Below are 15,116 nucleotides of genomic sequence, written 5' to 3'. Positions count from 1 at the left end.
AAAATGTTTCATTTTGATAAAATTAAAAGAGTTCATTCGAATTTCAACTGTTGACATCATACTTCATAGTGTTAAAAATGAAATGAAAAGTCATTTTGAAATGGAAATTTGAAATATTTTGTTTTGAAAAGGTCTAAATGGAATGTTTCAATTATATTGAAACATGGGGCTTTTTCTCCAATTTTCACTTCAAAATAATTTTTTTCAAAGGCAACATGTTCTCACAAAATGCTTTGCTTTTGACACAATGGCATTTTCTGGAAAAACATTCCATTGGAAAATTTCCAACCAGGTCCAATACTCAAAGAGATAAATGCAAAATTTAACTCCTCTCTTTCACCTCTCTACTAGAAATTACTTCCAGAAACACTGTACAACCTGAAGGCCTTCATCAACTGTTTTTCTGTTGCAGGAACCTCTGTATGTAAGAAATTTTCTGCAGTATTACAGACAAGAATATAATTTCACTTGACTTGAATAACCCTTAGTGGACTGCAAAACTGTTTCAGTAAATATTAACCACTAAAGTGATTCAAAACATGGTCCTTAAAGTGCATCACTTTTTAAAAAACTAAACTAAACGTTAAAACATACTTTGTTTCTTGAGTTGCTTTTTGTGTTCATAAGTTCAATTGTGGAAGCTTTTACAGATGCTAGGAAAATTTTGCCAGGACGTGTTCAAATGAAATGATTTACAGAATATGATATAGTCTAGGGGTTAATAAAACCCACCAATTTCACAGGCTTTCACAAATAATAAGATGAAAACATCAGATAATTTTCAACTGTCAAATATTTCAATTCTTAACTTTCTGTTTTTGAGGCATATTCAGCAGAATGGCTAACGGAACTGTATTAGTCTTCTGGGACAGGAAGAATAAGGTTTCTGTAAAAATGTTAAATTAATTTTTATAGTGATGCAAACTCAGGGAAGGGTTGTTAAGGGATGGCCTTCTGCCACAGGGTGGAGTTTTGTTTTGGTATCCTTTTAGAGCTTGCAGGTGTTTGGCATGAGCTGAAATCAGAGCCAGCTGTGATATTTCAACTCTGATATTTCCCTCCCAATACTTCTCAGAAGTGATGCATCAGGATGTCTTACACCTGATGTACTCAACTTGTGTGGTATGTCTAACTGTTCTGCTAAAAAATACCATTTCAGGACTTTCATTTTTATTTTCTGCTCACAGCATTGATATGATAAAATGTATCAAGGAGTGTGGTTTTAAACATTAGCTAACAAATTAGTAAAAATTGTCCATAATGCAACCATCTTATTCTTTTTTAAAATTTCTGCCAGCCATTCGGAAACAACAGTGGCATTGTATGGTGACTGTAAAAGACAGAACACCTAATGAAAAAAGTAAGAAGAATACTTTCATTCCCCTTATTTAATAGCCAGAGATCTTTATGCTTTCATGGCCTATCTGCAGTATAGTACCTGCTTTTGTTTTGTTTTATCTTTTGGAGGAATTTGAATTGTTTCTGTTAAAAAAAATATGTTCTCTTTTAAGTTGATATTGTTTGGAAAACCTCAAACCACATTGTATTTCATACACATGTTCCCAAGGGTATGTTAAATAGGACCACACTCAGGTCATCCAGTAAATTTTTAAAACTTTTAAAGAATTATTTTAATGTACTCTATGATTTTGGCGTGATTAAAAGAACATATTTTAGAAAAAGAGAACTTGGAAAAAGTCTGAATATAAAACACTGCAAGCATATAGCCTATACAGTACCTTTATAGGACCTTCTATAAATACACTTTTCTCTCTCTCTTTCCCTCTCATTTTTTAAGGAAAGCAAGTTGTCCCTTTAAGGGGTCTTAACTGTGTGAATGTTTTCTTAACTACTGTATCAGTGACCCTAAGAGAGCAAATGCCTGTCTCTCAACCCTTTTAACCTGTCTCCCTCCCCCTCACATAGACACAGATTGACTTAGCAGAGAGAATGCCTGCAGTATTCATTTTAACAACACAAATGAATAAAAGATTATAATCAGTTGGGAAAAGGTAGACAACATTTCATTCCATTCATGGAAAAAATGTATCACCTGGCGATCCAGCTTAGTCAAAAACCTCATTTTTTTGGCAGCTCAGTTACAGTATGATTGAAGCTGTTAATGATGTTAACAAACCATCCCGGGGTCAGACAAGTTGTTCTGAGTTTACAAAAGAAATTATATAGGCGTCTTTTGACCCCCATGATTCCAAGGTGGGGGAAAGACACAAACCTATAGTTGATTAAATTGTATACCATTTCAGTCCTCCCTTTTAGACTTGCGTCCCTTTCCCTTCAGTCTTGCTTCCATCCCTCTTCAGTTTTACCCTATGCGCTTGGTCTTTGGCTGCTAAAGGCCTTGTGGTGCACCGTAAAGCATTTTGAAGCATTGCTAACAGCTGTGCTGGCATAACGCTTTGATGGTTGTTGACATGCACTACATTGTGAAGCCTCAGTCACCAGTGGTGTGAGCCCACATCTTATGACTGCTGCTTTATATTAAGAATAACAAAAAACTGAAGATGATTAGGAAACAGTGGGGATGAAAATTAATGAAACTGTTTCAAGACTTAATGTTACTGAATATATATACTATATTTTATATTATTATATATATATTTTAGTACTATTGCTAGTAAATGACCACCGGGGAAGAACCTTCATAGCATGTGGATTCCAAAGGTATCCTAGTTAGAGCTAAAGGAAAATGTATCCACATCCAAAGGCCACCGGTTTGGGTACTGCTTTTGGTTCTCTACAATGAGGCAAAGCTAGTGAAATTTAAAAATGTGTTAGCTGATTGTGGTAAATCCTTGAGTTTTAAATCCTACTGCCTTTGTCTACATTTAGTGCTAAATGGTGTTTAAAAAATGTGTTTATTAACGCAAGTTAGCTAACATCTCCTAAACACAGATTTTCCTAGTCTAGGCAGATCTTGAGAGAAGATGAACAAAAAAGAATTCTTCCATTATTTCAGAGTATATCTGTATATGCTGTATATCATTATAAGTATATCTGTATATGCTGTATATCATTATAAGTGGGATAAGTTTTACATATCAGATACTTTGGCTATGATTATGGTATAGTCCTGTTGGGAAACATCTTCTATTCCTGTTATAAATGGGATTTGGGAGTGTTGGAGATATTTGGATTACAGAACCTGAGCGACTGGTGGATTTTCTGTTCTACCCATTCCCAGTCCACTGTAGTGCTTTTTGTAATGCAGGAAGGGAATTGACAACATGGTCTAAGAAGGGTAAAGTTGTTGTTGAAGAGTGAGAATGTGTATAGTATATTGGTGGTTTATGCAGACATGTGGCTGCTGCTGAAACACAAGGGCAGTGATTGGATGCACAGGTGAAAACTGGCATCCCAGAATAAAGGGATAGGTGCAAATTCATTAACTTTTTCCTTGAACTGGCCCTAAACTTCTGAGTCCAAGTCACTTTTGAGATACTGGATCAGGAAGGGCAACGGAGGACCCATCTGCAGATGTTTGGAGTACTTGCCACAAAAATATAAAGTACAATTAAAAATGTAAACAAAATATCCAACACAAATGGAAGACTGAGTTTACTGCACTCTGCATTGGTCCTTTCTCTTGTATTCACCTCTCAGAGAGATAATGGTGTAGAAAGTATATCTAACCCAGTGATGTGATGCTAATATTTCAACAAAGGATTCTAGCACACATTTCTTTCCATAACTATACAATAAACCCTGAGTTCCAGGGAAAAGGGGCTATTCACTTGTTTGAGCACAAGCATTTTCTCAGAACTATAAATCAGGGAGGGAGATAACGCCATTTACTAAACAAACCCATTAAGCTGCACTTCACTAGAAATGCTTACATTTTGTTCCAGGAAGTGATGAGAACAGAGCGATAGTGTAAAAATGAGTCCAGAGGAGTGTGTGGAAGGGACACATTTTTTCAGGAAGTTCTATGATGGAAGTTGGGAATAAGCATGCTCCTTAATGGGAAAACAATTTGAAAAAATCTGGCAATTGGTGCAATCTGGTCCATTTCAAAGGCAAGGGCATCACTATGTGTCCCATGGTAGAGATGATTTAAAAGTATCTGGAGGGAAGGCAAACTTTGTCAGAAGCAGGGAAACTACCACAGTCCTCCTTCAATTTGGTATGCAGTTTTCAGCAGGGGCACTTTAGTGATACTTGCCCCCCCTCACCCCACTTTCAACACATCATCGCTTTAACCTCTAAAAAATCCTCTCTCTCATATTGTTATTGACTTTTTTTAATTTTGTGGCGCACTGAACAAAAAGTGCAGGATCTCCTTTTCAGTATCACCCTATGTATAACCCCCCAACCAACTAACCCCTGAGTAAAATAAAGCCTTCTGCAATGTAGTGTACAAAACCCAAGCTTAATCCCTGTGAAAATTATGAAGTGAGAAAGTTGGCCTGGTTATCCTCCATAGCCAAAGTCAGCATGGTGCTACCTCATTTCAAGGAATAACAGTGCATTAATCTAGCAAAACTTCCACTCTTATGCAGCAGCAGCTTTATAAATGCAGGCCCTTGATATACAATAAATGTGTTCCTTTATCACACATTCATTTTCTGTTCTTTTATTCTTGTGCACAGTCTTGGTATATATACTATACAGTCTATATACTGGAGCACAGCAGATATTACATACAGAACAGATTCATTTATTTCAGTAGTCAATCCTATTTTACAATTTTTAGTGATGCATTTTGATTCCGTGAACACTCTCATTCCTTTATCAGATATTTGATTCAGAGGATGTTCACTGTGCATATATTTGCACTCAAGTAGATGTATAGTCTTTATGAAACAGGTTTATTCTAGCATCAGGAATTCATTTAAATGAGATTCACTGAGTAGCAGAACAGGTGCAAAATATAGCCTGTTAACTTTGTTTGACAGAACTGGTTGAGCTGGCGAGAGAACAATCAACCCAACAAGCTCCAATGGGAAAATCGGTGCAGTGCCCAGCTTTCATAAGTTTATGGGCATAAGAAGGTAAGAATATTTTTACCAAATGTATGGTATCTGTTATGAATAAAGAAACATTTAACTTTGTGAAATACTAAAAGCAAAAGACAAATTCCTCTTAGTTCTTGGGAGTTCCAAGCCAAGAAATGGCTCAAAATATTTCTGCATCATATTTTCATTCAACTGTATTCAAAGCTTGATCATTTTTATCAATATACTTTGTAGTTACACCTACTATAAAGACTAGGATGATTGCCTGTGAGAGTGAAAAATTATTTTCCCGCACTGCAGTATTTGCCTAGAAAAATGTTGCCCTCCTGTCCTCTGAAGAATCAGACATTGACCACTGATGACAGCAAGATACTGTACAAGATTTGATGTACCAATGGCCTAATGCAATATGGAAAAGGCTATATTTCCAAATGTACACTCCATTTTAGGGTCAGCAGTTAATGATCGTTTGTAATTATACCATGTTACTAGCCTCATACTCAACACAAATGACTTGAATCACATTTTTATAGGTAGTTAAAAGCTGGTGTGGAGGAAAGCAATTGTTATTGAATATTTGTAAAACATGTTACTAATGTATCACAAAGGCTCCATGAGAACTGACCTGAGGATCCGAGAATACTTGCTGCATACTGTTGATTGGACCATATGGAACACCACTACCTTCAAAGAGTTCAAGCCATTTGGTGGTCATTTTTTCTGAAAACCTAGGAACAAACAAGGAGCATGTGGTTTAAACTCTCTGTTTCAGATTCCAAAGAATGCAGAACACCCCCATTCCCCTCACTGACTTCTTCCCAGGCAGTCAATAATACAACAAAAATGTGCTGCATGTGTTCTTTGGAAATGCAAAGATTAAGCCTTAGGGCAAAGATCATGGTTAGACTGACTTATAATTCTATCTGATTGTCTGATGCAATCCAGCAATGATGCAAACCAAATTATCAACATTTCCAAATATGGATCAATGGGTTTCCTTGAGTCCTTAATTACAGTAATGTGCTTCGCATTTTATTTATTTATTTAACAACAAAAGAATAGACATGATGTGGGTAAGAGTCTAATGTACGAAAGTGTCTTATTTTTGATCATACAGATCACTGATTTAAAGCAGTACAATGTTTTTTCCTCCATTACATTTGAAACATATGTCAGACTTAACAAAACACAATTGTTGGTCAGATAACATCAACTACATATTTATTTGCTGTACGATTATATAATCTGTCCTCAGGACATCCGGTTGAGCATATGCGTGCTCTGCTTACCCTGTGTAATCCAAAATTCCAAGTCTTTTTATACCATTTGTAAAGCTTAGCTCATTTCCTTGAAAGCATTCAATTTTCAGAGAGTCGGAAGTCCTTCTCTCTACCGTATTTCCCTCTTGAGATACTTGCATCCTATTTCCATAAGTGCAATTCTATTTCTTGTCTGCGAGGCAGAGTTACCAGTGTCCAGACAGTACAAACGGTCCTGAAGCAAAGGCAGTAACTAGCAAGTATAAGATGATATTTTCTATTGGTTTCAGGATTTCTGAAGCAGAAATGAACTGACACGGATTCTACCTCCTGAATTTCCTGAAGATACATAACATGATAGTCTGCCAAGATACTGGCCAGGTTTAAAACCACTGAGGGGAGGCAATTGGCATACTAGATTCAAACACATGAAGGAACTGACATGTAGTATATTTCCTGTTAAGTTTTCCTGCATAACTGGCATTCTCTCTTTCACCATTTCCAAGTTTCTGAAGTCTAAAAATCAACAACATTAATAACACTAAATTTTAGTTCAAGAATGTACTGTTCCCAAACATCTCTGGATGTCTAATAAAAATGTTAAAACAAATATTAAACACAAAGGGTATAGAGACAAAACTATATCAGAGTCAAAGAGACCCTATGGATAACTTGTACACATTTCTTGTATTTTCATGTATAGTCTGTAACTGGCTGCAAAGTATTTTGTGATACTTTGGAATGAAAATGCTAGGGAGATAAGCTATGCTGCAATGTTCTGTATTGCATATTGGAAATGTGCCTATCCTAGCTTCACTTACATTTCTCTTTTCTGTACAGAAGGGGTTTTACCGAATTTTCATGAAATAAATTTAATTTATGCTACAGGCAGTGATAATTATCCAACACTAAGGTGAAATTCACCCTGGTGCACAAGGCATTTGCATTTTAAAGCAGTGAGACAAAAGGTGTATCATAACTAGAGTTCTTCAAGATGTTTTGTTTCTATGGGTACTTCATGCCAGGATCTGCATGTGCTCATTCTCATTTAATGGGAGATACTGTCAACAGTGTCCACAGCTGCACCCTACACATCATCTTCATGCCCTGGTACAAGAGTATATAGGGAGGGATGGACCCACCATCACTCCAGTTCCTTCTCAACTATGAAGCCTTCTTGGGAAATCTAGGTTTCTTTCTGGGAAGTTTGGTGAACATGGTTTGATATATGGGCAGGACCATTGAGCTGTTTGAGACTTGCTGTATTTCCTTTTTGTCACAGTAGTGTAGACACCAAGGTATTGAGCAAGTCTTTGGTGGGAGTAGAGGGACCCATCGAGGAACCACTGAAGAGCTTCAGGCCTTCAAAGGGAAAATCCTCCTCAGTTGTTTTGTATTTCCCAGGGAAGGCTGGAGGATTGCAGCCAACATACTCGATGCATAGACTATGGTGGTAGCCAGAGAAGGCAAAGCTGTGACAGCGATGCTAAGTGAGGCCTGAAGGGAAGCCTTGGCAATCGTCTGGCCTTCTGTGATGAGATCCTGAAACTGTTCCCTCTGGTCCTGTGGCAGATGTTCAGCAAAATGAGAAATAATTTGTAAAGTCATATTTTCCCATTAAGGCTTAATAGCTGGCCACCATGAATTGCAGAGCAGCCAAAAAGTAGTTTTTGCTGTCAAGAAAGTATAGGCATTTAAGTTGCTTGTGAGAAGGGGCTGACCAAGACCAATACTGTCTAGTTCTTACATTAATTGCATCAATGACCAAAGGGTTAGAGGTAGGAAGGGAGAAAGGATACTCTGAACCCTAGAAAGAATATACTATTTTTTATCAGTCTGCTTACAAGTGAGTGGTATGGTCACTGGTGTTTGCCACACCAAAGGGGCTGGTGCTAACAGACATTGAAGCGCAAGGCAATCTTCTCCAGGGGGAAAGTATGTAAAATGTTCAGCAAATAATGTTAATCTCCTCCAACAGGATCTGTAAGGATTTGAGGTCTTGAAACATCTTGAAATCATCCCATAGGATGACGGGGTGTGTGGGCAGGCATAACAGCCTCATCCGGTGTGGAACAGGATTTGTACAATGGTGGTGTCTCCTCCTCTGCGCCTAGCTCCTGCTGTTCTGGAGGTTCTTCCTGTGGAAGATGGCCCGCTGGCAGTGGCTGTTGCTCTTGATTGGACCTCTTGCATGAGAGCACACTGTATAACTGTTCTCATAGAGGTCCCACGGGTTCCAAAAAGTCCACTGGACTGAATTATAAGGAACAGGGCAGGACCCCGGGGAGCCATTGCCAGAGTTGATGGGCCAGTCATCCGCTGGTGGTCTCTTCCTCAAGACACATCTCAAGGGAGGAAGGCTAGAAGTGAAAGATGGTGGAAACCTGTACAGACACATCTGAGACAGAGGAAGTATCCTCACCTGTGTCCAGTGGAGGAGCAAGAGGCATCAGTACAAGGGGTCACGGCACTACTGCAAGCCAGGGAGAGACCAATAACTGCACAGATTCCAGTGGTCAAGTCTTTGTAGAAGGATGCAATAGGACCAGAGGGTAAGCCAGCTCCAGAGGGTAAGTTGGTACTGGTGGGAAATCTCTCTTGGTACCCCTCAAGAGGGGATTCATGCTCTTCCAGATTTGGAAGTCCTCCTGAGACAGGAACCTGGATGGGGGGGGAATCTGGATAGTGTTGCGAGGTACTGGGGGCGGTAACATAGGACAGTCCATATGCTCTTTACTATAATCTGAGAAGGATAATACTGAAGACAATTACTTTAAGACCTTGGACTTGGAGGAATCCTTGTGTTTAAAAGGCTTCAGTTCTGGTACTGATGCCGGTGCTGCATGAGGTTGCTTGCCAGGAGGCATCTCGGTGTGTTGCATGTTGGGAACTTTTCTGGTGGTACTGTGAACTCAGTTCCAGAGGAGTTAGAAGCCTCAGTGATATCCATACTGGGATGTGAGGACTCCTTGTTTCTGATCAGGAGAGTGACTTTCTTCTCTTGTTTCTGTTTCTGGAGAATGTGGTCTCTTCTTTTAGATGGTCTCAAAGAATATGAGGACCCACAGGATCTTTGCTTAATGGAGCTGGGGCTAGTGAAATCGCCAGCGCATTCTGAACAGTGGAGGCTTGAGAATGAGGGGCCCAGACTCACAGGTCTCAGAGAATGCTCCATCAGAAGCAGTTTCAGTCTGTCCCCTATCAGCTTTCTGGATCTGCTTTTGAATTCACTTGCACTTGGAGAGGACATGGGTCTCTCCAAGAGAGCCAGGGCTGTTGGAATGCCTGTTGCTGAAGGGGAAGGATCTGTGGCAGGTCTGGCAGGGTATGAATTCCAGGGTCTTGGACATAATCTGACAGGAAGAGCTGGAGATGGAGAGGGCTGAATGAAATGTAGGCCCAAACAAACAAAAAAGGATGAGGGGAGCACAAAGTTGTGCTAAATTCAATAGAAAAATAACATTAAAATGAAACTATAGCAAAGAAATCAAAAACAAAAAAATAAGAAAGAAAAGTCAGCAAAGCTGTGTAGCTAGCTAGCTAGCAGACACAATGACTGTCTGTCTCAAGCTGCAGGCAGCTGAGAAGGAACTGGAGCAGCAGCAACTCTACCCCTCCCTACATAGCCTTATACCAGAGCATGAGGATGTGTCGACAGCAGACCCACGGATACGACTGACAAAATCTCCGATCAAGGGTGCACGAGTGTGCGCACATCCTCATATAGCGCAACTATGGGGACAATAACTTGAAGAAGAATGATAGTGCATAGGCCTTGTGTTGCCCTTCTGCAGAAGAGGAAATTGTACCAGTAGTGAATACATTTAACAAAATCATAATGGTAGAAATGGAGAAGTAGTAATACTACTGTGATGGGTTGGATCACAGAAACCCCCTTGGGGCTGCCAACTGATGAGCCAAGACTAATTCTGCCCCTGCTTTCCCTGCCAGCTTGGGATCCAGCACCCTGTCCTGTTGAGCCAGACACTCCCGTCTGCTCCAACACAGACCCAGGGTCTCAACCACGTGCCCCAAAGCTGCAGACTTAACTGAAAGCTTCAGTGCCCTGCATGGTTTGAGTCAGACCTGCTAGCCTACTGCAAATCCAGACCCATGTCTGAACCACGTCCCCTAACAGCTGTAGGCTTAATTGAAAGCAGGTTAAGAAGTGTTCCTGTCTATAACACTCAGAAGCCCAACTCCCAATTGGGTCCAAACACCAAATAAATCCGTTTTACCCTGTATACAGCTTATACGGGGTAAACTCATAAATTGTTCGCCCTCTATAACACTGATAGAGAGATATGTACAGCTGTTTGCCCCTCCACCCCCAGGTATTAATACATACTCTGGGTTAATTAAGTAAAAAGTGATTTTATTAAATACAGAAAGTAGGATTTAAGTGGTTCCAAGTAGTAACAGACAGAACAAAGTGAATTACCAAGCAAAATAGAATAAAACACGCAAGTCCAAGCCTAGTACAGTAATAAAACTGAATACAGATAAAATCTCACCCTCGGAGATGTTTCAATAAGTTTCTTTCACAGACTGGACACCTTCCTAGTCTGGGCACAATCCATTCCTCTGGTACAGCCCTTGTTCCAGCTCAGGTGGTAGCTAGGGTATTTCTCATGATGGCCCTCCATTGTTCTGTTCCACCCACTTATATATCTTTTGCATACGTCGGGAATCCTTTGTCCCTCTCTGAGTTCCCACCCCTCCTTCTCAATGGAAAAGCACCAGGTTAAAGATGGATTCCAGTTCAGGTGACATGATCACATGTCACTGTAAGACTTCATTACCCACTTGCCAGCACATGAGTATACAGGAAGACTTACAGGTAAAACAGAGCCATCTACAGTCAATTGTCCTGGTTGATGGGAGCCATCAAGATTCCAAACCACCATTAATGGCCCACACTTTGCATAATTACAATAGGCCCTCAGAGTTATATTTCATATTTCTAGTTTCAGATACAAGAGTGATACATTTATACAAATAGGATGACCACACTCAGTAGATTACAAGCTTTGTAATGATACCTTACAAGAGACCTTTTGCATGAAGCATATTTTAGTTACGTTATATTCACACTCACCAGCATCCTTTCATAAAATCATATAGAGCGCAACATCACAACTACTACCACTACTAATAATAATAAACAACAATGAAACTAATTTGTGGCCATGGGATAGAAATATGAAACCCATATCACATGGTTAGTTGAAACAACCTATTCTCAAGCACAACGTTTGATACAACTTTTTTATTCTTTTTAATCTATTTTAATTATATAATTTGATTAATATAAAAGTAATTTCCTGGCAAAGACTTGCTTAGGAACATAGGTGCAAGCATAATGAATCTGACTCTTAATCCATCCAGTTCAGTATCCCCTCTGACAATATCCAGAACCAAATGCTTTAGAGCAAGAAACTCCATAATAAAGAGATGTGGAGAATCTGTTCCCCCCACCCCCTTGAAGTTCACATACTAATCCCTAACAGAAATTGATTTAAGCTCTGATGTACGGGAAGAAGAAGAAGAATTGGGAAGGCAAACGCTGCATTTGGAAGACTCAAAAACATCTGGCAACTCAAAAACATCTCCCTCAAGACAAAACTGCAATTGTTCTCGCCATCACAACATATAGCAGTGAGACATGGCAATTTACCAAGAAAGATATGCAAAAGCTGGATGCATTTCATCACAAATGTCTGTGAAGAATATTGGGAATAGGAAGACGAATGAAGAAGTCAGAAAAATTACTGGACAAGGTACCCTCTTACACATAATCTACAAAAGAAGACATCAGTGGCCGGGACATGTGCTGAGAATGGAAAAAGAATGCTTACCAAATACCACCCTTGAATGCAAGCCAGAAAATGCAAGAAGAAAGAGAGGAAGACCGTGAATAACATGGAAACGAACAGTTCTGAATGACATCAAGCACCTCAACATGAAATGGGAAGATTTGGAGAGAAGGGCAGTTGACAGGCAAAGATGACAAACGTGGGTAGCCCAATGTGCAGCAAACCATGGGATGGACTGGTCTAAGGTACAGGTTTTATCTCCCTTCCAATATTTTTTTTGTATTAACTATTCTAATCCTTCATATTTTTTATCCACATAAATGTCCAATCTCTCTTTGAATCTTACTACTTTCTTGGCCTCAGAGACATCCTGTGGCACTGAGTTCTGCAGTCTAATTACACATTGTATGAAAAAGTATTTCTATCCATTTTTAATTTGCCACCTTTCAATTTTATTGACTGTCCCATGAATTCAGAGAGAGAAGTTACAGATCTATCTTTCCCTGACCCTTCATTATTTTGTTTCCTTTCATCATGTCTTCTCTTATTTGTCTCCTTTCTAAAGTAAACAATCCCAATGTCTTCAACCTCACTTCAGACAATAGTTTATCCGTATCCCTAGTCATTCTTATCCCTCTTCTCTGAACTGCTCTAAATCTGTAATATCCTTCTTGAGATTGGGCAACCAGTACTGCACACTGTAATTAAGGTGAGGTCACACCATTGATGTATGTAATAATAATCTTTACCATATTATTTTTGACCCCATTCCTTTTGCATCTTAACAATCTTAATCAGCTTTTCTGACCACAGTTGCACATTAACAAAGGTATTCACTGAACTTTCCACAATGATGCAGGTCCCTGTCCTGAATTGATACAGTTAATGTAGAACTGTAAAGTGTATGAGTAGTTCAAATTTTTCCCTCTAATGGCATTACTTTGCCTTTATCAACGCTGTTTTGATTAGCCATTGTGCTGCCCATTCACCTAGTTCAAGTGTCTCTGAAGTTCCTCACAGTCCTCTCTGGTCTTGAGTAACCTAAATAATGTGAGTCACCTGCAAATGTTGCTCCTCCTCTTTCCAGATCATTCATAAATGTATTAAACAAGACACAGTATGGAAGCTTGGCGCACCCTGCTGCTAACCTTTTGCCAAAATGAAAACTGGTAATTTAATACTACTCTTCGCTCTCTGTCACCTAGCCAGTTTCCAATCCATGACAATACACTCTGTCTTCTTCTGCCTACTTAGATTTTTTTTAGCAGCCTCTTGGGTGAGGAATCTTGTCAAGGCCTTTTGAAAGCCTAAGTAAATGATGTCAACCAGTTCTACTGCACCCACTACTTTTTTGACACATTCAAAGAATTATAACAGATTAGTGAAAATTATGGTTTCTTTACAGAAACTGCGCTGATTAGACCCTATCGTGTTGTTGTCTTCAAAGTGTTTTATTATTCTATTTTTAATTACTGTTTCAATCAATTTACTTTGTACAAATGTAAGAATATTGGTCTGCAATCCCACAGATCACACCTAGAGCCTTCTTTAAATATACACAACATTTGCTACCCTTCAATCCTCTAGTACAATAGCTGTTTTTAATGAGTGTCCATATATTTGCTAGTACTTCAGCCACTTCTCACTTGAGCACCTTCAGAACTCATGGCCTAATGCCTAATTACACTTTAAATTAACAATTTTCCAGTGCTACTACTTCTGACACCTTAATCTCTGCTACTGTCTCATCTTTATTATCAGGAAAAAGATCCATGGTGCCTATCTTCCTAATATCCTTTGTGGTGAAGATTGATGCAAAGAAATTTAGCTTCTCAGAAATGTTCCTATCTTCTTTAATTACTCCCTTTAGCCTTTGGTGATCCTGTGGACCCGATGATTATTTCACTGGCTTCCAGTGTACTGATGTACTTCATGAATTTCTTGCTATTCTTGCTAACAAAATGAATATAGATGTGCCCCACAGTAAAACACGGATGGGTATTGAATGAAAAGGATACTCTGAAATTGGAGTCCTTTCAACAAGAGTATCATTTACTTAAGGCTACATAAACATTATTCTCCCATGGCAAGTCTGATTAATTTTCAAGACAAGTACATTTATCATCAATGGAGTTAACACAAGTGATCTTGAATATTCTGTGAAGTAAATGCCTGCCAATTTCAAAACATACCGCCCCGGACTGCAGCAATGGCAGGAGTCCTTTAGAAGTTTTAGTATTTTTCTGCACCTTTTCTTGTCCAGCAACAGAGGAGCCCTTATTGACATTGTGTGGAATACAAAAAGGGGCAGTCTTTTAAAAACATATACCTTAAAAAAAGAAAATCTCATTTTGATCACGGTCTTGATCTTTTTATTTATTTATTTTGTGGGGGCTGGAGAGAAGACCTAAAAGCATTAAACTCAATCAGTCCGAGATGTGCCATCTCCACATTCCATCATCCCTAAAGGAAACATCCATCATTTTCTCCTGCAATTGAAGCTCTTGACCTAAATCTGATGTGGGATATTTTCCTTTATCGGTGCTGAAAAGCAGTAAGAGCATATTTTTATTAAACGCATAGAGGCAAAACTGTTTAAAATAATGGTCTATATTCAGCCTACTGAAGCAAGAACATACAAGCTACTTTGTCCTCAGACTCATTATGTCGTCTTTTGGCATTCCAGTCCATACTGGAAAGAAATGTTCTATCATTATCTACCTAGATACAACAATGTGAATTATAAAAAGAATAGCACTAAACCTATATTTCCAGACTTTGGTAGGTTTTAGGTTAGGTTGTTAATTTTTGTGTGGTAACTTGGTTTCTGGTTTTACCGTCAGTGATTGTCTACTGTCTGGTTAGTGCAATTTTGTATAAAATAATTTAAACTGATAAATGATATAGGCTCCCCCAAACTGAAGGACCAAAGCAATTGAGATGGTTGATGTTGAAAGTGCTGAATACTATACAATACAATCTTGAGATAACAGAAAACTAATGCTTTCTCCATCAGGAGCCCAGAACGGTGAAATTCTCTCCCCACAAAGGTACTTCTGTGGTAATCT

At 38.9% G+C, this 15,116-nt stretch overlaps 1 protein-coding gene across 10 annotated transcripts in view; it reads right to left on the bottom strand.

The window, feature by feature from the left end:
• The window catches only part of SUGCT (succinyl-CoA:glutarate-CoA transferase), a 658,579-nt gene that overhangs the window by 406,764 nt on the left and 236,699 nt on the right, over positions 1–15,116 (bottom strand). For all 10 annotated transcript variants that reach the window (XR_005594438.1, XR_005594442.1, XR_005594440.1 and 7 more), the window contains exon 12: positions 5,599–5,701. Coding sequence is in view for 5 of the 10 variants with exons in the window: in XM_039525907.1 (XP_039381841.1) it covers positions 5,599–5,701 (103 nt within the window). In the remaining 5 variants the exon portion in view is untranslated. The remainder of the gene's footprint in view (positions 1–5,598; positions 5,702–15,116) is intronic.

Source organism: Mauremys reevesii, linkage group 2, assembly GCF_016161935.1.
Source record: "Mauremys reevesii isolate NIE-2019 linkage group 2, ASM1616193v1, whole genome shotgun sequence".
Classification (NCBI taxonomy): Eukaryota; Metazoa; Chordata; order Testudines; family Geoemydidae; genus Mauremys; species Mauremys reevesii.
This window is presented reverse-complemented; position numbering and strand designations above follow the sequence as displayed.